At 45.5% G+C, this 25,056-nt stretch overlaps 1 protein-coding gene across 1 annotated transcript in view; it reads right to left on the reverse strand.

Moving 5' to 3' along the window:
• Positions 1 to 24,538, reverse strand: part of pitpnab (phosphatidylinositol transfer protein, alpha b) — a 41,717-nt gene extending 17,179 nt beyond the window's left edge. Inside the window, exons 1-4 of the mRNA XM_069911632.1 lie at positions 24,375 to 24,538; positions 23,817 to 23,847; positions 7,680 to 7,825; positions 3,905 to 3,996 (exon numbers count right to left, since the gene is read on the reverse strand). Of these exons, the coding sequence (XP_069767733.1) occupies positions 3,905 to 3,996; positions 7,680 to 7,825; positions 23,817 to 23,847; positions 24,375 to 24,538 (433 nt within the window). The remainder of the gene's footprint in view (positions 1 to 3,904; positions 3,997 to 7,679; positions 7,826 to 23,816; positions 23,848 to 24,374) is intronic.
• Between the last annotated feature and the right edge of the window lie 518 nt (positions 24,539 to 25,056).

The raw sequence follows: 25,056 nt of genomic DNA on the forward strand, positions 1-25,056 counted from the left end.
GTGACCCAGTGCGTTGTTAAACATACTGCAGGGATCCAGTATCACCTCAGTGTCAATGCAATGTCAACCACCCCCACAGCACACGAGCAAGCTGATAAATTAAAAAGAAGCAACCAACCTGCAGGGCTAGATTGTGGGAGCTGCTGCAGTGTATCATCCCACTGAGTAGGCAAGGGGAGATTAATTCCTCACACTCGTCTTTTCAACAAACACCTCATTTAATATCATTGAACCACAGCTCAGGTTGTTGCTGTGTGGCAGGTTGTTGCTGTGTGGCAGCTCAAGTCATTTGCTTTTGATTGCACACAGCATTCTTAAAGGGGGCGATTTCTCCAGGGATATGGAGAATGACATTCCGTCGCCGAGCGTGAGATACGGCAGACTCCTGCCGAGGATTAGCTGCAAGGTTGGAAGAGCATCTGTTCCACAGAAAACCTGCCCAGAGCTCTGACTTCCTGCAATGAGGGGGTGATCGGGAACTCAGTCAATGGTACGGGTGGAGAGAAAGGCACAAGATTGGGACTCGGGCACTGTGGAATGTCTCATCTGATGGCACAAAGATGCTGTAACATGGCGTAAAGGCCAAAACCCTCAGCTCCACTTTTTACTGACTCCAGATCTGCGTTCTGCACTAAATTGTTATCATTGCAGAGTCCTATGCCTCAACGCCCTGGAATTATCACTGCCTGGAGACAAACCCTTTAGACTCCAAAGCTCATCTGCAACTTGGAAGTCACATGGCAAGAGGGTTGTGATGGAATTCGCTCCACTTAACTGGATAAGTGAAGCACTAGTAACACTCAAGCTGAAGTCATTCAGGACAAAGCCGTTCACTCAAGATTTAAGATTCTTTTATTGTCGTGTAATATTACAAGAAATTGTACTTAGTTTGCTGGAAGGCAGATAAAGATTCGCCATCAGCAGAAACTGTTCGCCGCCCCTTACCATCAAAGGGAAGCAAAAGAAACCACAATATAGCAGAAACAGGCCATTCAGCCCATCTAGTCTCCTCGCCATTCAATCATGAGCTGATCCATTTGCCCACTCAACCCCACTGCCCAGCCTTCTCCTCATAACCTTTGATGCCCTGGCTAATCAAGAACCTATCAATCTCTGCCATAAATACACCCAATGACATGACCTCCAGAACTGCTTGTGGCAACAAATTCCCCAGATTCACTGCCCTCTGGCTGAAGAAATTCCTACACGTTTCTGTTCTAAGTGGATGCCCTTCAATCCTGAAGTTGTGCCCTCTTGCCCTACACCAGTGGTTTTCAAACTTTTTGCTTTCCATTCACATACCACTTTAAGTATTCCCTATCATAGTTGCTCTGTGATTAGTAACGGACTGCTTAAGGTGATATTTGGGGCCTCGTCAGACAATGATCTGCACAGTTTCATAACTCCAAAGGAAATGGGCCATTGACCATTTTTCCCAAGCAAAATATTTCAGTAACATGGGTGTCGAGCAGTGATTCTCAACCATTTTTTCAAACTCACATACCACATCAAGTAATCCCTTACTAATCACAGAGCACCGATGACATTGGTCACTGACCTAGACTCTCCCACCATGGGAAACAACCCTTCTACATCTACTCTGTCCACACCTTTCAACATGCGAAATGTTTCAATGAGACCCCCCTTCATTACCCTAAATTCCAACGCATACAAACACTCCTCGTATGTTAACCCTTTCATTCCCAGAATCATCCTCAGGAACCTCCTCTGAACCCTCTCTTGATCCTTGTCACCAAGTTTTCCACCTGCTTTCCCAACAGCTCTGGAAGTACATTGGCAGGGAGCCAGCAGTGGCCTCATCACTTCAAGAACAGAGAAAGGGTAATAAATGGCCAGGTCCCAAAATTTTCTGAAACCTACAACTTTTATTTATCTCCCAGGAGCTCCCAAAAAGCCTTGGGCATTGAAGACTTCCTGATCGTGTCGGAGGTTTGGATCTGGAACTCGTGTTGCCGATAGATCGAACAGGAATCTGTGCGGCCGCAGAGGCTGCGGGAGGGCTGGAGGCAAATCCACAGACGCACGGTGACTCTGGGTGACGCTAATGGTGACTCTCTGCCTTACAGCAGGCAGAAGGCAAATTTGTGTAATATTACATGTTCTGTACTATTACAAGACAATCAGCTGCTGGCTGGCACATTCCAGGCTGCAGGAGTACGTGCTTAGGGACACAATGAGGCTTGGTGTAGCTAACACAAGGGCACTGTGGGGAAGGACCAGAGTCTGGAGTCCTCCCATTACTAGACACTGAGGGGCTGAGACCAAGGGGAAGCCCCTCAAACACATGGGGGAGGGGGAGGAGAAACAACAAGGGGCCACAGGAGTGGTAACAAAGTATTGAGAGAACAAATGTAACAATGTAACTGACGCTACTGAAAAGACTTGAATGGTTGTCTTTTTTGTAAATTATTTATTGTGAATGAAGTATACTCTTGGTTAAAAAAATTACATGACAATAAAGGAATCTTGAATCAAATAGTGGCAAAGGAGTCCACCTTGACTCGCTGAGGTGTAACTGAGGGGGTGACGGATACAATCGGCCTGCTCTCATTTGTTTAGGGTGGTCAAAAAGCTCCTGTTGGTTATCCAAGGAGACTGCTGCTCTTGTTAATCTGCTTGATATTCACTGAGATCCCTTAGGACATTCTGGCACTTCGAAGGTATAGATGATAAAACTTGGTCGACTTACATCCCCACAACCACAGGTGTGACCCAGCAGGAGTAGGGGGGTCAGAGATGCTGTCCTACCCTAAAAGAAATGGCAGAGCTATCGCTGGTGCGGACCCACGGGGAGCGGTGAATGGATTCACAGCACTCCTGCATGGACAACCACCCAGTCCAACTGCTATCAGCTCAGTACTGGCTTTAAACAGCCTGTAAATGGGTGTTTTATTTAAAAATAGTGCGACTGTGGGGTCTGCAACCAAGATGACAGCACCTACGATTGGCAGCAGCCATGAGGGGTTGCAGACCTGGGGAATTGGAGGACTGATGCAACTCTTCGTTTGAGAAGGAGAAGCAGAGGAGACGTCCCGCACGTTTTTTATGTTGGTTGGAGAAGTATGGAAAAAACCAAAACTTGACTGTTCGCAGGGAAGGGAGTCCATAAACTTTGAGCAGAGTTCTAGGGGAGCCAATGGTGTGGCTCTGGGGAACTTAATGGCATTATTAAGAAAGCACGTCAGCGCCTCTACTTCTTCAGGAGTTTGCAGAGGATTGATATGACACCAGGATCCCTGGCAAATTTCTAGAGGTGTGGTGGAAAGTGTGCTGACCGCCTGCATCACGGTCTGGTACGGGGATACCGATACCTCTGAGCATAAAGCCTTTCAAAAGGTAGTAGACACAGCCCAGGACATCACAGGGAAAACCCTCCCCACCATAGAGAACATCTACAAGGAACGCAGCAATCATCAAGGATCCACATCACCCAGCCCACACTCTGTTCCCGCTGCTGCCATCAGGAAAGAGGATTTGGTGCCACAAGACTGGCACCACCAGGTTCAGGAACAGCTGCTCCCCCTCCACCATCAGACTCCTCAACAACAAACTCAGTCAGGGACCCGTTTAAGGACTCTTACTTTTGCACTTTATTGATTTTTAAAATTCTCTCTGTATTGAAGTCTGTTTGTTTACAGCATTATCTGTTTTCAGTGCTTTATTTGTTTACAAATGTACGCTGTGTACAGTTTTTTTTGCATTACCAATAAGTGGTAATTCTGCCTTGCCCAGAGGAAAAAGAATCTCAAGGTTGTATACAATGTCATTATGTACTCTGACAAGAAATCTGAATTGTACACCTTTCCCAAGAGAATGGTTGATGTAGACACACCCTCCCTGCAACAGGCCCATGTCTGGCCCCCAACACTGCTATTTCACTCACCAGTTCGGCAATATGGGTACGCGTTCCAAGCCTTCTCGTGTACATTCAGAGATCCCTCGGGGGCCAAAAGCTGCACAAACTTCGGCACCTTGCTGAAAGACAAACATGGCATTGCTGTCTCCCATCACCGAATGCCTCGTGTGCTAAACTGCTCACATAGAGCCATGAGGGACTGCACCCTTCCCCCTCCATCACCACATACAGCTGCACCACAGGGCTTCTGTGTCACCAGGAATTGTGTAGGTTCCCACAAAGGGCCATACCGATGTGAATTTGAAACTAGGAACCTTTACTGCCTCTTGAGGAGCACAGTGGCATAAACTGTGGACCTGCTCCTCGCAGCTCCAGTGACATGACCCGAGGTGCTGTCTGTGTGGAGTCTGCACACTCTTCCTATGACCACATGGACTGCATCTGGGTGCTCTTTTTCCTCCCGCAAGCCAGAGACATGTAGGGCAATTGTCTGGTACCGGCCACCATCCTGTCAACCTTCTACAGGAGCTCCATCGAGAGCGTATCACAGTGTGGGTATGGTTGCTGCAGAGAAATGAATCGGAGGTCAATCCACAGGACCATAAGAGTGGCAGAGAGGATCACTGGAGTCTCCTTTCCCCCTCACCCCTCATCGACGTGATCTAAATCATTGAGGACCTCTTCCACCTGCACACAGCATCTTTCAGCTGCTCCTGTCGGGGAAGAGATACAGGAGGCTTCTTCCCATGGCATTGAGAATGCTGAATGACCAAAGGAACTGCTCGTACTATCACTCCGAGACGCTACTATTTATTGAACAATATTTATTTTTGTATATGTATATATGTACTACAAACGTATCGATTATATATGTGTTACGTCTGATGTGTGGTTACATGTTTTGCACTGAGGACCAGAGAACGATGTTTTATCTGGGGAGATTTGTTTGATTGGATGATAATCTTTAATTAAATTACCCCAGTAGGGAATCTGGGGAGTGTGGTGGGGTTAATGAGAAATAAAAAGTGGGATTGATGTATAGGTGCTAATACATTGATGTTAGCATAGGAGAGTGCACCGAAGGGCCAGTTTCACTGCTATATCTTTCCTCAACTAACAGATCGATCCAGTGACCCTCTGGGTCAGGTGGCCATGGGCTGGAGCTCTGCACTCACTCTGCAGGACAGTGCGCAAGACACAACCTATAATGGAAAAACTGCAACCACAGCTCTGTGCCCGAGATTGCAGCACCTGTGCTGGGCAGTGGTCCACGAGGGGTTGCAGAATTTGGGAAAGCAGCAGACCTGCACGGGGCACCAGAAACGGGGAGAATACCCTTCCTCTTGCTCTCCCCCCCACCCCTGGTGTGAAGGAGAAGCAAAGGAGACCAGAACAGTGACTATGGCAATGGACCAGTGAGGGGCTCAGAGGCTGAGGGACCCCTCACAGACTGGGGGCAACTGGCAGTCGGGGGACCAGGTATTGGAGACGGTGTTCAAGAGGGCGCTGAGAGCAAGAAGGGCTCCTGAAGAGCTTAAAGCTGATCGTGTCGGAGGTTTGAATCTGCAGCTTGGGCTGTTGATGGATCGAACAGGAGTCTGTGTGACTGCAGAGGCTGTGGGAGCGCTGGAGGCAATTACACAGACACTCTCGGTTTTTTTTCTCCTATTGTAAGGAGCATTGGGCAATGCTTTGTTTGCCTTATGGCAGGCAAAAGTTAAAGTATTATGACATGACAAATGGAACCTTTGAAATTCAACTGAGGACCCACTTTCAGGATGATCAATGATTTCAAGAAACCACTTGAAAGAGCAGGAAGCCTCTTTGGGTATTTAAAGCTGAAACCATCTGAAGCAATTTACAAACAACTTACACTTGCTGATACTACCAGCATTGTACTCTAGGAAACATTCAGTGGGAGAGGTACAAGGCAAGGAGACAGGACAAGGTTCACTGATGCGATTTCTCCATCAAATGACATGTACAGAGACCCTGTCCAACCTCGTGCCAAGGACATGGTTAGAGCAATTCTATGACAACACCAGTAACCCAGTTCGAATCCAGCGCTGTCACAGGAGTTTGTATGTTCTCCCCGGGTCTTGCGTGAGTTTTTCCTGGGTTACCATATTACTGTGATGTGTGTATGTTATTACTTTGGCAGCAAGACTGTTGGTTGGGTTGACGCCAAGTGTGCTCCAACTCGTCCTGTTACACATGGCCACAACTGCAAAGAGAACCACTCCAGCTTTGTAACTGTGGGCTTCAGTCAATCAGCACAGATTCTTGCTGAAAATGTGCCAACACTCCACGAGATGGAATGCAAATCTAGCCCAGATATGCTCACTGCAGCAAGGGCATCTGCAGCTACTGATCCCAGACTGGATAAGAGTTCTCATTTCATTGTGAAGCATTTCCCACAAATACTCTTCATTGAGAGAGACAGAGAGACTTTTTTTAGGAAGTATTTTGTAGGCAGTGAAGTATGTTGGAGATGTATTCACTTGTCGTGTTGGAACTGCAGAAGCCAGTTTGAGCCTAGTGCATTGCAGCATACTGCAGCTGACTGGATGCTTTGCACTAAGCAGTTTCCTGAGTAAATACTAATGCAAAAAACCCATTCAAGATCCCCTCCATCTCTCTGCCTCCATGCATAGCCAACCACTCTGATCTTCAAGGAGACCAATTTTATCTCTTTTCACCCTTTTGCTCTTAATATACCTGTAGAAACCCTTAGGATTTTCCTTCACATTGTATGCCGAAGCAACCTTGTCTTCTTTTAGCCTTCCTGATTTCTTTTCTTGAGGTTTTCTTGCATTTCTTTAATACTCCTTGAGTACCACATTTGCTCAGAGTTGCCTATACCTGTTATACATCTCTTACTTCTTCTGAACCTGATCACCAATGCCCTTCAAAACCAAGGTACATTATGTCTGTTAACTTTGCCTTTAATCCTGACAGGATTATACAGTCTCCATACTCTCAAAATTTCACCTTTGAAGGTCCTCCATTTACCTCACATGTCCTTGCCTGAAAACAACTTATCTCAATCCACACATTTTTGATCTTTTCTCATTTCTTCAAAATTAGCCTTCTCCACATTAGAATCTCAACTTGAGCCCCCCTCCTCAGCCTGCGAGCCATGCATGCCCTGGTCGCGTACTTACCTGCGTTGGGAGCAATGTCCATCACCGCTGATAACTTATCCAGGGTGATGTGCAGGGGTAATAGTGCGCATGCGCATATTGGAAAATGATGGGGGGGGGGGGGGCTGCTTATCTGTGGGGGCGGGGCGTTTGGCTGGGTGGTGTTGTGTGGGAGGAAGAACTCCACAAAGACAGCACTGGAGGGCAGCGTCAAATCCAGGTGGCGAGACAGCAGCTCAACATTCCTGTTTCCCAAGTCTGAGGATGCTGAGCATCAGTCGAAAGAGTTTTGTTCAGTCAGTGCATCTCCATCAGACCCTTCACAACGGAGGCCTTGTGTTCCTACCTTCCACTGGTCCATTTTGGAGCCATACAAACCCACTGCTGCCTAGGAACAGGTCACGGACCAAGTTGGCCAGTGATCAGCCACTGCAGGATTTCCCAATTACAGAATTCTCACCTCCCCCACTCCTTAAAAGTTCCAGGATTTCTCAAGTCCACAGCACTGCATCAAACCAGCACATTCCCACATTCTAACACATTGCATCGAGCACCATGTCCTGTGTCAGTGTCCCACTGGAGACAGATAGCATGCTCTGACCCTGCCTCGACTCCCACCCGGTGAGCTTGCAATTGCTCTGCTACCTCCCCCACCTTACCGCTGGAGGTGGTAGATCTTGTGTGTGTACTGTCCTTTCTCGCCATCCTTTTCGTATGGTTCATTTTTCAACACTTCCACTCCTTCGCCACCACCAGTCTCGTTCTTACTTGCTTCTGCTACGGAAAACAGCTGTCCCACCTGGTACTGGAGGTCAAACAGAAAGGGAAGATAATTAAGAGCTGTTTGAAGTCACCATTTGTTGTGTGGGAAGGGAAAAGTTCAGTAGGTTCAAAGAGCAATGAGTCTGAACACAGGAAGGATCTTTGTTAAAACACACGTGAGGAGATTGCAACACACGAGTACTCTCAATCACACTTCTCTATCTGCTCTGGTTCCCATCCCCCTGCAAATCTAGTTTAAACCCATGGGAGCAACACTAGTAAACCTTCCCGCAAAGATATTGGTCCCACTGCAATTCAAACCATCCCTTCACCCCACCCGGGGGCCACAGAACATTTAAGTAAAATCCTCGTTTCCTTTTCACCTCACATAACATACTGTATATATATTGGCGTACAAGATGGAATTTGAACCTTTAAAAATGTCACCCAAAAACAAGGGTCATCTTATCCTCCAAGTATAAAATCTGAACCTTAATACCCTGTGGTTTAGTGTCCCCATGGCGATGGACAACAGCATAAAACACTCACATAACTCCTACGGTCCAACCACTAAATATTTTTCTACTGAAACTTGCATTTAGGAAGCTGAATTAATAATGTTATATTAAAACAATAAAAATGTATTAGAAATGTCCCTAACACACAGCATCTTAAAATAACAGCAAAGCAAACGAAGCCAACAGTCGCCATTTGCAATAGCAGACGAACAGTAAACAATCAACCAGGGTCCCAGGGTGGGCTCTGTTTCACTCCCTCCTCAGACCAATCACAATAAATCTCGCAGTGACCAGTTACCAGTTTAAACTTTTAAAGACAGGGTTTCTTGCAAAGGCTCAAGTTTTTACTAATGTGCAATGAGAGGAGGTTCTGCACACTGGCCAATTCAAGAGGAGTATGGAGCAGGCATGGTCTGTGAGCAGCGTCCCAATGGATCCTTTACATCAAGAAACTGTGTGGGACAACCCTAAAATGTTGGTTTTCAGCAATACCCTTTGTAAAAGACAAACCCAAAATCTGGCACTTATCGCTGACTAGTGGATGCTGTTAAAAGCAAAAGACATTTCATTATCAGTTTATCATTGAAAGGTTTACATTTTATTTGGATATTTTAAAATAAACTACTGTCGGCTCCTGTAACAAGCCGTAAAGCCTGTATAGAGCCAATAGCAGTCAGACTGGGCAGATGGACCCCGTGGAGGTGCACTGAGACTTCGTAAGTAACTCAGGGGGTACGCACAAGATTGTGTTGGAGCCTGCAAGAAGATGGCAGTGGCGTTGAGACCTTGTCGGCGATGTACGGATTGTAGACCCTTTGTATAGGACGCCCCACAGAATTTGTCAAAATTTTTGTTTTAGGATCATCCTAGACAACAGTACAATACAATAAGTGGGCTAAAGAGCACAGCAAAGCCTTCATAGCCACTGGTTCAGTGTAGACATTTTCAGAAAAATCTAGTACTGAGGCAGAAAACTAAAATAGCACAGAAATTACCAGCAGATCTTGACATTAAAATTACTAATTTCCATCGCTGCGTAATACAACAATGCAAGAAACATGCTCATCTTACAAGCAACCAGAAACATGGGTGAAGCACCGACGAACTTGGTTGGTAAAGAGCTATTGAGGTAGTAAGCTCTCAGTGGTATAAGTGCCAGACTTGTACAGTGAGTATAGATTGTTCAAGTGAAAATTCTGGAGGGTCATTTTATACACCCAGTTACCTTATATGCCAATATATACAGTAAATATTAGAACCACAGAACATTACAGCACATAAACAGGCCCCTTCGGTCCTTCTAGTCTGTGCCAAACTATTTTTATGCCTAGTCCCACTGACCTAAACCTAGTCCATATCCCTCCATACTCCTCCCATCCATGGACCTGTCCAAATTCTTCTTAAATGTTAAAATTGAGCCCATATTCACCACTTCAGCTGGAAGATCATTTTGCACTCCAACCACTCTGTGTGAATAAGTTCTCCTTAATGTTCCTCCTAAACTTTTCCCCTTTCACCCATAATCCATGTCCTCTCGTTCTTGCCTCACCTCCCCTCAGTGAATAAAGCCAACCTACATTTACTCTGTCTACCCCCCTCAATTTTAAATACCTCTATCAAAACTCCCATCAGTCTTCTATGCTTCAGGAAATAAAGTCCTAACCTGTTTAACCGTTTCCTGTAACTCAGTTACAGGAAGTCTGGGCAACATCCTAGTAAATCTTCTCTGCACTCTTTCAATCTTATTGATATCTTCTCTGTAGTTAGGTGACAAGAACTGCACACAATACTCCAAATTTGGCCTCACCAGTGTCTTATACAACTTTACCGCAACATCCCACTCCTGTACTCCGACACCACAGGTTAGACAGGACAATGCTCCATCCTACAGCCCGGTCATGTACTCCCGATAAAGAACAGATATGTTAGACTGGGAAGAGAAGTCCTGACTCAGACCTGACTTTTAGCACTTCTACTTTGCCAGGACATTGTCAGCAAGATTATCAGTGTCTTAGTTGTGGGCAAGTGTTACAGTGAGGAAGAGCAGCGATTCCCCAGAGGCTGAATGCAGACGAACTTCAATGTTCAGTGAAATTTGGTCCATTTTGCAATGAGTTATACAATCAATTATGACCTCCGACAATGACTATTTAAGGAAACACCAGTAAGAAGGCTGTGGAGATCAGGTTAATGTCATTAAATCTAAAGCTCCCCTTGCAGCAGAACCTGCGACTGAAAGCCGATTTCAAGGTGGCAGCCTAACGAGCTTTACACAGAGCTGCACTGCACGAGACAACTGCTCCAAATAATCTGGTTCCACAAACATCATTGCTCATAATACAGCCACTGCAGGCTTGCTCAAACATCTACCTTTCCCTTGGTCCCTGCACAAGCAGCGGGTGATTGGACATTAGGGAGAGCTTTACTCCATCTAACCTTCTTTCCACAGGTTGATGCTTATTCCTTTTCTTTTTTTAAAAAAATATTTTTATTGATGTTTTACAATATAAATGATTGAACAGTACAATTATACAATGTGCTGCAAGAACTGGAAAAACAAAAAAAATTAAATTATTATACAATATTCTCATAATAAGGAAATCCAGAGCATAATTTATAACAATAAAGTACCATTTAACAACAAAACAATACCCCAAAAAGAAAAATTTCAGAACCCCTTCCTCCAAGCAAGATTGAACGTTGACACGTACGAATCAAGTGACATCAATTTGGAGAGGGTGAGCACGCCACCAAAATTCCACAGCCACACTAAACCTTAACATTATGATAATAGCCCATCAATGGGCCCCATGTCTTTTGGAACTTAACATTTGAATCTTTCAGGCACAGTAAGAACTGGACAGATGCCCAAATAAAAGAGAGCGGGAGGGGAAGGGGCACTGGGTGGCAGGCAATAGGTAAATACAGGTGGGAGGGAGAAGAAAGGAACGAAGAGATGATGAGGGGGAAGGGGCAGAGGCATGAACAAGCAGATTCACATTGCAGTGATGGCACGGTGTTCACGGATCCTGTGATGGCACGGTGTTCACAGATCCTGTGATGGCACGGTGTTCACAGATCCTGTGATGGCACGGTGTTCACAGATCCTGTGATGGCACGGTGTTCACAGATCCTGTGATGGCACGGTGTTCACAGATCCTGTGATGGCACGGTGTTCACAGATCCTGTGATGGCACGGTGTTCACAGATCCTGTGATGGCACGGTGTTCACAGATCCTGTGATGGCACGGTGTTCACAGATCCTGTGATGGCACGGTGTTCACAGATCCTGTGATGGCACGGTGTTCACAGATCCTGTGATGGCACGGTGTTCACAGATCCTGTGATGGCACGGTGTTCACAGATCCTGTGATGGCACGGTGTTCACAGATCCTGTGATGGCACGGTGTTCACAGATCCTGTGATGGCACGGTGTTCACAGATCCTGTGATGGCACGGTGTTCACAGATCCTGTGATGGCACGGTGTTCACAGATCCTGTGATGGCACGGTGTTCACAGATCCTGTGATGGCACGGTGTTCACAGATCCTGTGATGGCACGGTGTTCACAGATCCTGTGATGGCACGGTGTTCACAGATCCTGTGATGGCACGGTGTTCACAGATCCTGTGATGGCACGGTGTTCACAGATCCTGTGATGGCACGGTGTTCACAGATCCTGTGATGGCACGGTGTTCACAGATCTTGCCAGGTTTGGAGGGAATTTGCTCTCGGCATCCTTGTAAAATTGAATTCACTGTCAGTCTCTGGGAAACATCTTTTCCTTATTGACAAGATCACATCTTCTGTGGAAACTGTCTAAAATTTCCTTTGCCGTGTCCACCCAGGAATGACTCCAGATTTGTCCAGGGCACAGGACATGGTGCCACCTCAGATCTGCCTTGCTTGGTCCACATCCAACAATCTTTCACGGGCTGGCCTCTGTGCAGCTGGGAGAGTTGGCTGTGCTATCTGGGGCAGTTTCACTGCATCAGTGGTGTTAAAGTCACCACTGTGAACTCGAGCTGCTGCGGCAGGTGTACAATCCAGTGATTGTTGGGGGATCAGAAGTGGAGAGGGTAAGCGAATTTAAGTTCTTGGGGACCTGGACCAAAAACACCATTGGCATCGTGAAGAAAGCACATCAGTGCCTCTTGATGTGTGATGGAAAGTGTGCTGGCTGGCTGCATCACGGTCTGGTACAGGGACACCAATTTCTGAGTGTAAAGCCCTGCAAAAGGTAGTGGACAGAGCCCAGGACATCACAGGCAAAACCCTCCCCACCATCGAGAACATCTACAGGGAACACTGCCCGGAAAGCAGCAGCGATTATCAAGGATCCCCACCACCCAGCACATGCTCTGTTCTTGCTACTGCCATCAGGAAAGAGGTCTAGGTGCCACAAGACTTGCACCACCAGGTTCAGGAACAGCTGCTCCCCCTCCACCATCAGACTCCTCAACCACAAACTCAACCAGGGACTCATTTAAGGACTCTGACTTGTACACTGTATTTTTTCCCCCCACTCTGTACTGCACAGTTTGATTACACTTTAGAATTTTGACATACAACAGAGTAACAGGCCCTTCTAGCCTACGAGCCTGGGCTGTCTAATTTACACCCAATTAAACTATAACCCCTGGTATGTTTTGGAGGAAACCGGAACCCCTGGAGAAAATCCATGTGGACATGGGGAGAACTCCTTACAGATAGTGCAGGATTTGAATCCGAGTCCTGATTATTGGTGCTGTAAAAATGTTGCACTAATTGCTATGCCACCCAGTTTACAGGTGTACATTGAGTGCAGTTTTATTTTACACTACCAATTTGTGGTAATTCTGCCTCACCCGCAGGAAAAAGAATCTCAGGGTGGTATGGCATGCCATGTATGTACTCTGACAATAAATCAGAACAATGCCATTGCTGAGCTGCTGCCCGGGCCCTACCAGCCCTGCCCCATCATGTGATGGGTCAGTATATTGTTGCTGGGAGTTGATAAGCCCCTTCTGGTCACAGTGCCCCAATGCCCTGAATGATTCTGGATTCGCATCTGTCGGCACTGAAGGTTAAAAATAGTTATCTGCGGGGAAGTGCAAAGTGAGATTTCTTGTACATCTGACCCCGGTTGGCCCTGCCCTGGGTACGTGTGGTGGAGAGTGAAGAGGCTTTACTCCCATTGCCATGCTGACAGTAGCATAGACTGCAACCGTTGAAGCCAGGCAACCCTCAGCAGATTGCCAGATGCAGCTTCTTGGTTTAAATAAGCTAGCAGATCACAAGCCGTGAGATGACGTGCACAAATGACCTGGATGCTTAGAATTCGGGCCCTTCAGTCATTAGAGCACAGAGTGGCTCCTTGAGCTGACCTGATTAATGATAGCCAAGCGGCACAGTAACGGATCACTGTTCCCACAGGATCTTCAGAAGGCTGTGCCTTCTCCTCACAGCGAACATTTTGAATGTCGAAAGGCACGGATAGAGTAGATGTAGAAAGGTTGTTGCCCACAATAGGAGAGTCTAGGACAAGAGGGTACAACTTCAGGATTTAAAGGGTGTCGCTTAGAACAGAGATGCGGAAGAATTTCTTCAGCCAGATGGTGGTGAATTTGTTGCCACAGGTGGTTATGGAGGCTGGGTCTTAGGGTATATTTAAGGCAGAGATTGATAGGGTATCAAAGGTTACGGGGAGAAGGTCGGGCAGTGGGGCTGAGTGGAAAAATTGATCAGCTCAGGATTGAATGGTGGGGAAGACTCAATGGGCTGAATGGCTTACTTCTGCTTCTGTGTCTTATGGACTACAAAGAAAGATACTGGACAGTCACGTCACTACTTTGCAGCAACTTGCAGTAAAAACATCATTAGAGAACTATAACTAGCCATTAAATACAACCCAATGAGCCCTGAACCAGAGCTTTGAGATGGAGAATGCAGTGAGAGAATGGACCCCACCCTCCACCTTTTCACTGCTATCTTCTGGCTGAAGGTACAGGAGGCTGAAGACCAACACCTCTAGGTTCCAACAGCTATCAGGGTCTTGAGCATCAACCCCTTTTTTTAAACTCTGAACTCAGATTATTGTGAACATTTATCTGTTTTATGTATCTATTGTCTTTTTAATTCAGTTGTTTACTATTCAAGCATTTTTTTTTACAAATACCTGTCTGGCTGCTATAAGAATTTTGGTGTACATGTGCATTGTTCAAAGTATTTAACAATAAAATACATGGTCACCACGATGTATTTACAGAATCCATCAACGATCCCAACCCAGGGAAATACCTGCTGGAGCCTTGGGAAAGAACAGCACATCATCGACAGGTCTTTCCAAGTTTCAATTCTTCACCCACAAACGACATTTTATTATTTAAATTTAAGTCTCTTCAGGTTAATATCCCATAGTTACAATGGACGACATGGCTAGCACAACACTACTACAGCACCAGTGACCTGAATCCGCCACTGTCTGTAGGGAGTTTGTATGTTCTCCCCGGGTTTCCTCCCACCCTTCAAAACGTACAGTCCGGGTCGGGGGGTGGGAAAGAGGCTGTAGGTTGATTAGTGTATGGATGGGCATGGGATCACGGGCCTAAAGGGCCAGTTATTGTGCTGCACTTCAAACAATTTCCAATGTAAAACCTTCCAAGTTTTGGCAGAGTGGTGTGAAGTACGAATGAATATTTAGTGAAGGAGGCTGCCAGTCCCAGTGTAGAATAACTGAACAGTCGGCACAAGGAAATTACAGACGCTCAGAATGAATAATACTGATGGAAAGCTAAAACCCTCACAAGCCGAGCTCCCACCAGGCAGATGCCAAGCCCAGCACTGCACTCACACCTCCATTTAAGCTTTGGACAAATTATATAATGCACTGTAGACCCTTGTACTATGAGGCTCAGAGATAATCAGAGCTCGAATCATAAATTCCTTTCAGACCATGCTTGTGTGTTAAGGCCTTAATACTATTATGAAGCTTAGCGACTGCAACATGTCATTCAGATTATGTACGATAAACAATGGCGAATGGAACCGGCCTGAACCATCTCACAGAAGGCACGTGCTCTCTCCGTTAGCCTGCCACTTGAACATCCTTGACCTCATCTCAATGGTGCCAGGGAGAAGGCAACAAAGCAGCAGCCAATGACAATCTATTAACTTAATTTTTAATTTAGTCAATCAAAAAAAAAATTAATGTAGACATTCAGCATGGTTCCAGCCCACGAGCCAGTGCTACTCAATTACATCCAATTAAGGGTGGGAGAAAACTGGAGTGCCCAGAGGAAGCCCACGGAGACACGGGAATGTACAAATTCCTCACAGACAGTGCAGGATTCAAACCCAGGTCACTGGTGCTGCAATACCGTGGCACTAACAACTTCTTACCCCAAAATACACTTTATTCACAATAAATTATTTACAGAAAAGAAAACCATTCAGTCTTTTTACACCTATAACGTCAGTCATTTATACATTCCCATCACTGTACATCTTTACATGCACTCTGTATTTCTGGTTACACCACTGTGGCACCTTGTCGTTTCTCCCTCTGTTGTTTGAGGATCTCAGCGCCTTACCAGTGCCTGGTAATGGGAGGACTTTAGACTGTGGTGCCCTTGCTTTGGCTGCACCAAGCCTCAGGCCGTACTCCTGGAGCCTGGAATGTGCCAGTCGGCGACATTCCCTCACCAACATCTCCCTGTGCTAAAAGACCACCTGGTTTTGGGCAGGCCAAAGTTCACCTTTCACCAAGTTTGTGGGCTTCCAACAGTTCTGGATGTCTGATGGAAAGGTACAACACTATTATTCCCTGAGTGCTGGACAAGAAGCTACAAACTCTAGGCCTCTGTTCCCCACTCTGCAACTGGATCTTTGACTTTCTCATCGGAAGTAAGAATTGGAAACAATGTCTTCTCCTCACTGATTATCAACACTGGTGCACCCCAAGGATGCGTGCTTAGCCCACTGCTCTACTCGTTATACCCCCATGACCGTGTGGCCAGACACAATTCCAATGCCATCTACAAATTTGCTGATGACACCACAGTTGTCGGCAGAATCACACACAGCAATGAGGAAGCGTCCAGGAGGGAGATAGATCCGCTCGTTGATTGGTGTAACGACAACAACTTTGCACTCAATGACAGCAAAATCAAGGAGACGGATGCGGACTCTAGAAGGAAGTCAGGGGATCACAACCTAGTCCTTATCGAGGACTCAGTAGTGGAGGGGATCAAGAAATTCAAACTCCTGGGTGTCAACATCTCTGAGGATCTGTCCTGGAACCTCCACATTGATGTAATCACAAAGAAGGCTCGCCAACGGCTATACTTTGTGAGGTTTCTGAGGAGATTTGGTATGTCACTGAAGACTCTCGTAAACTTCTACAGGTGGACCGTGGAAAACATTCTGGCTGGTTGCATCACTGCCTGGTATGGAGGTGCCAACTCTCAGGGCAAGAATAAATCCCAGAGGGTTGTTAACTCAGCCTGTGACGTCACAGGCACCAGACTTCACTCCATTGAAAACATCTACATGAGACGGTGTCTTAAAAAAGCAGCCTCTATCCTCAAGGACCCCCACCACCCAGGCCATGCCCTCTTCACTCTGCTACCATCGGGGAAAAGGTACAGGAGCCGAAAGATGAGCACCAGCAGCACAAGGACAGCTTCTTCCCTGCTGCCATCAGATTCCTCATTGGACAATGAGCCAAAGACACTGCCTTACTTTTTGTGCACTTTTTAAAAAAAAAATTATTGTTGTGAGGTGGTTTCTATGAACGTTTGCTCTCTGACGCTGCTGCAAAACAACGAATTTCGTGACTTGTTCACAACAATAAATTCTGTTTCTGACTCAAGAGTGAATCCCTGGGAGCAGCCCATAGATCAGAGTGTCACACTGCAGCTGGGGATGAACTGTGACCAAAATCCTTGCATCTTTCTCCACACTCGCATTCAACAAAGAGGTAGCTGACAGTCTCTATTCCACCGCAGTCATTAACCTCTACAACAACTACATTAACCTCACCACCCTTGGGCAGAGCTCAGGCCAAGCCCCAGAACTACACTAGAGTCTGAATGCCAGGAAGAGTCACATGATGGAGTAGTGGCCAGTAGGAGAATACTAGCCCTCACCAGAAAAGGAAAAAAGTAAAGAAAAAGCAAAGCCCCAGACACACAAACCACAACAAATAAAAAATAAAGGTGTGGAGGAAATGGCACCAAAGAAAGAGTCTGAACGCCTCACCTCAAGGTGGGAGGGACTGGTCTGGCAGGGGGCATGGTGGGGAGTCAACAGCACCACACAGGAGTTGAGGGGCTACATTGAGAGTGGTTGTTTAAAGCAGGTCTATCATGTTTAGAGAAGCTCACCTCCATTTTTTAAAGGTCAACAATTGAAGGATTTGGTAATAAAACTGCAAGAATAAAATTCAGGTCAGGTCGATGAAGGGTGACAGGCTTGAAACGTCAGCTGTTTCTCTTTCCGCACATACTGCCTGACATTTTTCTAATGTTGTCTGAATTTTTTTTTCTTTTTCAGATTTCCAGTGTGTGCAGTTATTTTGGTTTTCAAAAGACTTGGCAAGATAGCTAAAGAGAAACCATTTCATCAGACAAGAGCATCCAGTCAAGGAACCAGGTTGCTAGAAGTGAAACAAGGGAGCACTTTCCAACACACAAGAGTGGAAAATTACAAGCGTCTCTTCAAAACTTATCTATTTATTTATTATATTTTCTCTCACGTGCTGTGTTAATTTAATTTATGGTTGATATACCTGTGTGGCTGTAGCAAGCAAGAATTTCAGGGCAGCTGCAATTGTACTTGGTATATACGTCAGTGCCTCTACTTCCTCAGGAGTTTGCAGAGGTTTGATATGACAGCATAAACCCTGGCAAATTTCTACAGATGTGTGGTGGAAAGTGTACTGACTGGCTGCATCACGGTTTGGTACAGGGACACCAATTTCTGAGTGTAAAGCCCTGCAAAAGGTAGTGGACAGAGCCCTGGACATCACAGGCAAATTCCTCCCTACCATTGAGAACATCTACAGGGAGAGCAGCAGCGATCATCAAGGATCCACATTACCCAGCACCTGCTCTGTTCTCGCTGCTGCCATCAGGAAAGAGGTCTCGGTGCCACAAGACTCGCACCACCAGGTTCAGGAACAGCTACTCCCCCTCCACCATCAGACTCCTCAACAATAAACTCAATTAGAGACTCATTTAAAGACTATGACTTGTGCACTTTATTGATTTTTATTCTCTGTATTAGACAGTCAGTTTGTTTACATTTCTTTATCTGTTTACGTGTACGTTGAATACAGATTTTTTTGTACCAATAAGTGGTAATTTTGCCTCGTCCACAGGAAAAAGGAATCTCAGGGTTGAATGTGATGTCATGTATGTGCTCTGACAATAAATCTGAAATCTGCTAGCGGTTTCAAAACCAAGACGGACATGTTGGATAATCAAGGATATACAAAGGTTTGATAAAGAAACCAAGATGCAGCGCAGAATGAGAGGTTTCCAGTCATCCAAGCAGACCAAATTTCATCTCTATCCTGTTGTAATCTCAGATATCATCCTTCACTGTCCTCTTTGCCACCAACTTTGGAGTTATCCCCTGTGATAGTACAGATTCTATCACCAATGTGTCTATGTACAGATTGTAGTGTAGGATGATTGTGATTGGCTGAGAGTGTAGCCACACCTACTGGCAGGTCTTAAAGGACTGCTCCTTGCCAGACCAGGTCATTCTGGACTGGTTGACCTACTTGTGATATGCTCCAGTCGTTTAGTTAATAAAAGGCTTGGTTTGGATCAACAAGTCTTTGGTTCTTTCGACGCGCACTACATCCCCAGACTCACCAAATGGGAAGCACTCGATGAAGACTGGCAGGGTTGAAAGTATCTTGCACCTGTATTCTTTCCTGATGAAGAGTAGAGGAAGGAGAGCAGCTCCAAGTAGGAAGGGCAGTGCAGAACACAAGAGTTGTCCCAAAACAAAATTCAGTCGTTCTGTGCTGCTAAAAATAAACCAAGATGCTTTGGCAGACATGATCTCAGTGAAAGATTAGCCTGCAGGACTCAAGGAGAAATCAGAGAGAAATATACTATTTTTAAACTGTTTAAACTTTAGAAAACAGTGAGAGCCAAAAACAACGCAGCCCCAAGGAGGAATGGCGAGGGATGGAGACTAAAATGAAGCAACTTTAACTACAGTGCAGGAAGTAGGAGTTCATCCCCTTTAATGGAAGCGGAAACTGCAAAGAATGTTTTCAAGACTCCTGGGGAAATCAAAAAGCATACAGCTATGTTTAAACTGCACAACAATTCTTGAAAAGTCCCCAGCTAAACTATTTATACTTGAGGGAAGGTTGTTAAGCCCTTGAAGAGGGCAGATAGGAGAACATAGAACATTACAGCACAGTTTTAGTACAGACCTTTCAGCCCATAATGTTGTGCCAACCTTTGTACACCATAAAGAACTAAAAAATGAATCACTCCCAACCCTCTATGTACTTGTTCAAGAGTCTCTTAAATGCCCCTATTGTATCAGCCTCCACCATCAACCCTGACAAAGCATTCCAGGCACCTACTAATCTCTGCTTTAAAAAAACTTATCCCTTCAGTTTGTACAGAGACCTACAGAATGTCAGTCAAAGGTCTTCCCTTGAGTGTGGCTGGAAAAGCTGGGGCTCCACCCAGAGCAGAGGAAATTAAAATATGTACTCAGAGTGTTTGAAGTTATGAAGAGTTGAGACAAAGTCACTAAGAACCTGGTTCCACTGGTAGAAGGGTAGCACCCAAAGTTCAAAATTATTGTTCACATACATACGCGACATCACATGCATCCTTGAGATTCTTTTTTCTTGCGGGCAAGGCAGAATCTCTATGATCCCTCTCTTGATGCTAAACTCATTTGAATCCAGTCCCAAGCTCCTCACTGGCTAACAACCCTCATTTCTACAATTATTTTGGTGAACCTCCTCAACATCGCCTCCAGATCCAGGGTTTCCCAAGGCAACCAGAAAGCCAAACCTGCTGATGGGAACAGAGGCTTGTACAGGAATCTATGAGATTATCCTGGTATCTTTATCTGTGCTCCATCCTAAGGGCACCTAGAACAGATTCACCTGCTCCTATCCAAAGCAACTGAGCAATTCACTGTGTTCTCCCCTCTGACCCCACCAAAGATTTATTTCAAAGGCACCTTTCCTTGCAAAAGGACTTGGGAGGGCTTGTGCATGAATCGCAAAGGTTTGTTTGCAGGTGCAGCAGGGCATCATGAAGGCAATGGAATGAAGGCCTTCATTGCTAGAGGCATCAAATTTAGGAGCAGGGAGGTTCTACTGCAACTGTACAGGGTATTGGTGAGGCCACATCTGAAGAATTCCATGCAGTTCTGGTCTCCTTAGAAGAATGAGGGGGATCTTATATAGAAATATATAAAATTCCAAAATAGATAAGATTTAGGTAGGTATGTTGTTTCCATTGGTGGGGAAAGATCAGAACTAGGTGACAAAGCTTCAAGATCCAGGGTAGTAGATTTAGGATGGAGATAAGGAGGAACTGCTTTTCCCAGAGGGTGGGGAATCTGTGGGATTTGCTGCCCGTTGAAGCAGTGGAGGCGACCTCAGTAAATACATTTAAGACAAGGTTGGAGAGATTTCTACATCTTAAGGAAATTAAGGGATATGAGGAAAAGGCAGGTAGGTGGAGATGAGCCCATCATCAGATCAGCCATAATCACATTGAATGGCAGGGTGGGCTCGATGGACCGGATGGCTGACTCCTGCTCCTATTTCTTGTATTCTTATGTTCAACCGCAGAGTACCCAACCTACTTTGGATTTTATAAAATGTCCTGCACTATCTCACTGTACAAAACTACTTGGACTTTTTAATTTAGACATACTGTATGATAACAGGCTCTTTTGGCCTACAACCCCCACTACTTTTTTTTTTCCTGAACGATGGGAGGAAACTGGAGCCCCTGGAGAAAACCCACACAGACACGGGGAGAACATACAAACTCCTTACAGACAGTGCCAGATTCGAACCCCAGTCCTGATCATTGGCGCTGTAACAGCCTTGCGCTGACCGTTACACTAACTGTGCTGCCCCATGGTAAACTCCCAGAGCGCTCCAGCTTCTGCTGAGGTTGACTGATGGAGAAATATTGATCCCAGGACAGAGGATAGACCTATCCTGCTTTTTATTTTAAAACAGCAGCTGAGGGGACTTTCACTCTGAGCAGGCAGGTGAATGTCGGTCCACTCTCACTATCAAAAGGTAGTCCCTCTGGTAAAAGGAGCACTCAATGCTAGTCTGGATTTCGAGTCAAGTGGGGGGAATGTGTCCCAAGTCCTTCCACTCCACCACCATTTACAACATCAGTCACTGAGTCTCAATACAAAAGTTGACCACTGAGCAGAGCGAATTCGAACCCTCTCCCCAAACCACCAAACACAAAAATGCAAACAGTGATCAATTCGAGCATTGGCCAGTGGGGTGAGAACAGAGACAGAGGGAGGCAGGCAGCACAGAAGAGCAGAGCAGTACCCCAGCCTTTACAGCTCCAACACCTCACACATTCAGAGAGCGTGGGATTCAATACAAAAGGTCAAAAAAAAAATCAGCTATGTGTTGGTGGTCAGTGCAATCAGTAGAACAACTTACGAAAAAGCAACGAAGGGAATTCTAATGCAGTGAGAATCACAGATGCCTGAGAACAAATTAGCCAAGCAGTAATCTAGTCAAATTAGGCCGGATCAGAGCCCGGCTGCTAATCCTCATTCAGGTATTTTGGCTTTGCTACACTCCTTTTTCTTTCCACGTACTCATGGCTGAATTAGGACCCATCACTCATAAGCATAAATTGCTTAATAATCATTTATATTTTTTAAAAGCTCTCAACATAAGTTTGAGGTCAGCTGGAATGCTGAAGAGCTGCTCTTCCTACAACCTATGAAATGAAGGCAAATGCAATACTGCCATTCATTCAAAAGGAATAAAATAAAGGAGCAGGGTTATGATGTTGAGGCTTTATAAGGCCCTGGTGAGACCTCACAAAGTATTGAGAGCAGTTTTGGGCTCTTTGTTCAAAAAAGGATGCATTGACATTGAAGAGGGTTCAGAGGAAATTCACAAAGATGATTCCAGGAATGAAAGGGTTATCATATGAGGAACGTTTGACGGCTCTTGGTCTGTATTCATTGGAATTTAGGAGAATGAAGGAGGATTTCATTGAAACATTTCAAATGTTGAAAGGCGTGGACAGAGTCGAAGTAGAAAGGTTGTTTCCCACGGTGGGAGAGTCTTGGACAAGAGGGCACAACTTCAGGATTGAAGGGTGTCCGCTTAGAACAGAGATGCAGAGGAGTTTCTTCAGTCAGAGGGTGGTGAATCTGTGGAATTTGTTGCCACAGGTGATTGTGGAGGCCGGGTCATTGGGTGTATTTAAGGCAGAGATTGACATGTTCTTGATTAGCCAGGGCATCAAAGGTTATGGGGAGAAGGCCAGGCAGTGGGGCTGAGTGGCGAAATGGATCAGCTCATGCTTAAATGGTGGAACAGACTCAATGGGATGAATGGCCTATTTCTGCTCCTATGTCTTAGCATCTGGACATCTTAAGGAAAGCAAGACAGAGTCTGAGGAAGGTACTCAGCAAAATTAATGGAAGTTGAAAAGAGGAAGAATGTAATGGCACAAACTGGCATGTCTTAGAATATCTTTTGGTGCTGAGAAATTTTCCTCCTTATTAACGAATTCAACCCGTGGCCCCCACTGCCTTTTGGAGTAGTTAATTCAATGGGTTCCCCTGCTGAGTAAAGACAGTTCAAAGACTGTGACCCCAGGTTGTAAAGCCAGCAGTAACATCCTCCTGTACCATGTCTGTCACCTTGTTGGAGGAATAGACCAACCATTCTGGACCTTTTTATAGCTATGGCCCCTTTATGACTGCTCAAATCCCTGTGAGCACTGATGGCAGAGGGATTACTTGAAGTGATATGTGAGTGGAAAGAAAAAGGTTGAAGACCACTGTTTTAGAAGAATGACCCAAGTTCTGCTGGCAAATAGCCCTTTGTTCCAGATTCCTGCTGTCTTTCCATTGATGTATTCTGCCTGTCCATCAGCTTTCAAATCATGCTGTGAGCATCGACTCTTCTCCAGCCTCCCTTGTAGGCCACTGAAAAAGGTAAATGACGTCCCTCCGATGATACGGGAAGAGTGAGAAAGGTAATTGTGGGCCAGTCACAACTTCTTGGGAAATTCCTGAAGCCTATAATCGAAGATGCAGCAACTGAAGAGGTGTTCAAGCCAGTATGGATACATGGAGGTCCGAAAGGATGTTAACCGAGAACAATAATCTTGAAACCAATGCTTTGCCCGACAGGAAACCGAAACATCACAAAGTAATGGTGTAAGGTGGAGACAGCATACCAGAATTCAACACAAATACCACCTCATGAAGTAAACTCTTCCAAGGAACATATCTAGGCTGAAGCAGATCACTCACCTCATCCACAGAGATCGGAAGGACTATCCGACTGAAAAAAAGGAGAAGTAGATAAATATCTGGAGTTTAAACACCACATGCATTATTCACAAGTTTAAAAAAAAAATGCTGAAAACATTCAACAAATAGGGCAACATCTGTGGAGAAAGAAAACTTTATTGAGGCAATGAACGCGTTAGGCTGCAGATCACAAGATATAGGAGCAGAAGTAGGTCCATCAGCCCATCGAGTCTAATCATGAACTGATTCATCCACCCACTCAGCCTCACTCTCCAGCTTTCTCCCTGTAACCCTTGGTGCCTGGACTAATCAAATACCTGTCAATCTCTGCCCTAAATACACCCAACGATCTCGCTTCCACAGCCGACTGTGACAAGATCCTTAGACTCACAACCCTCTGGCAAAAGAAATTTTTCAGCATCTTTGTTTTAAATTGACACCCTTTTACTCTTGTCCTTGAATCCCCAACCATGGGAACTAGCCTTTGCCACATCTACTCGGTCCAGACCTTTCAGCATTTTAAATGCATCTATGAGGTCCCCTCTCATCCATCTCTACTCCAACAAGTCCAGTCCAAGAGCCACCAATCGTTCCTCATACACTAACTCTTTCATTCCTGGAATCATCCCAGTAAATCTTCTCTGAATCCTCTCCAATGCCAGCATGTCTTTTCTCAAATACAGCGCCAAAACCTGTCCAGAGTTCTCCACGTGAGGTCTCATCAGTGCTTCACAGAGACTTGACGTCACATCCCCGTCCCTCTAGAAATGAATGTCCACACTGCATTCACCTTCTTTAACATTGAGTATGCAAGATTCACATTTCTGAGGCTGATGGTGAAGCAACCACGAAAGGTAAGCTCTCTCCCTGTTCCTTGAAGAAGGGCTCTGGCCTGAAAAGTTGACAATAGATCTTTATTTCCAATGGATGCTGAATGACCAGCTGAGTTCCTCCAGCATTTCGTTGTGTTTTTGCAACTATCACAGCATCTGCAGACTTCCGTCTTTCACTCATTGCAGTTAGTCCAGTTTAAAAGGTTGGGACTCTCTCCTGGAAGCCGAGCACAACATCCAGGCCAACTTGATGAGGGAGTGCTGCACTGCAGAAGGGGCTATTGTTCAGATGAGATGGAAAAGACCACAATTGCAATCTGAAAGTAGGGAGTGCTGGCCAACACTCCCCTGAAAGATTGTGTTGGTGGACAAATTAGCATTTACCTTTGCACTTTTATAATTTGTGA

The sequence above is a fragment of the Narcine bancroftii genome, chromosome 14 (assembly GCF_036971445.1).
Source record: "Narcine bancroftii isolate sNarBan1 chromosome 14, sNarBan1.hap1, whole genome shotgun sequence".
Classification (NCBI taxonomy): domain Eukaryota; kingdom Metazoa; phylum Chordata; class Chondrichthyes; order Torpediniformes; family Narcinidae; genus Narcine; species Narcine bancroftii.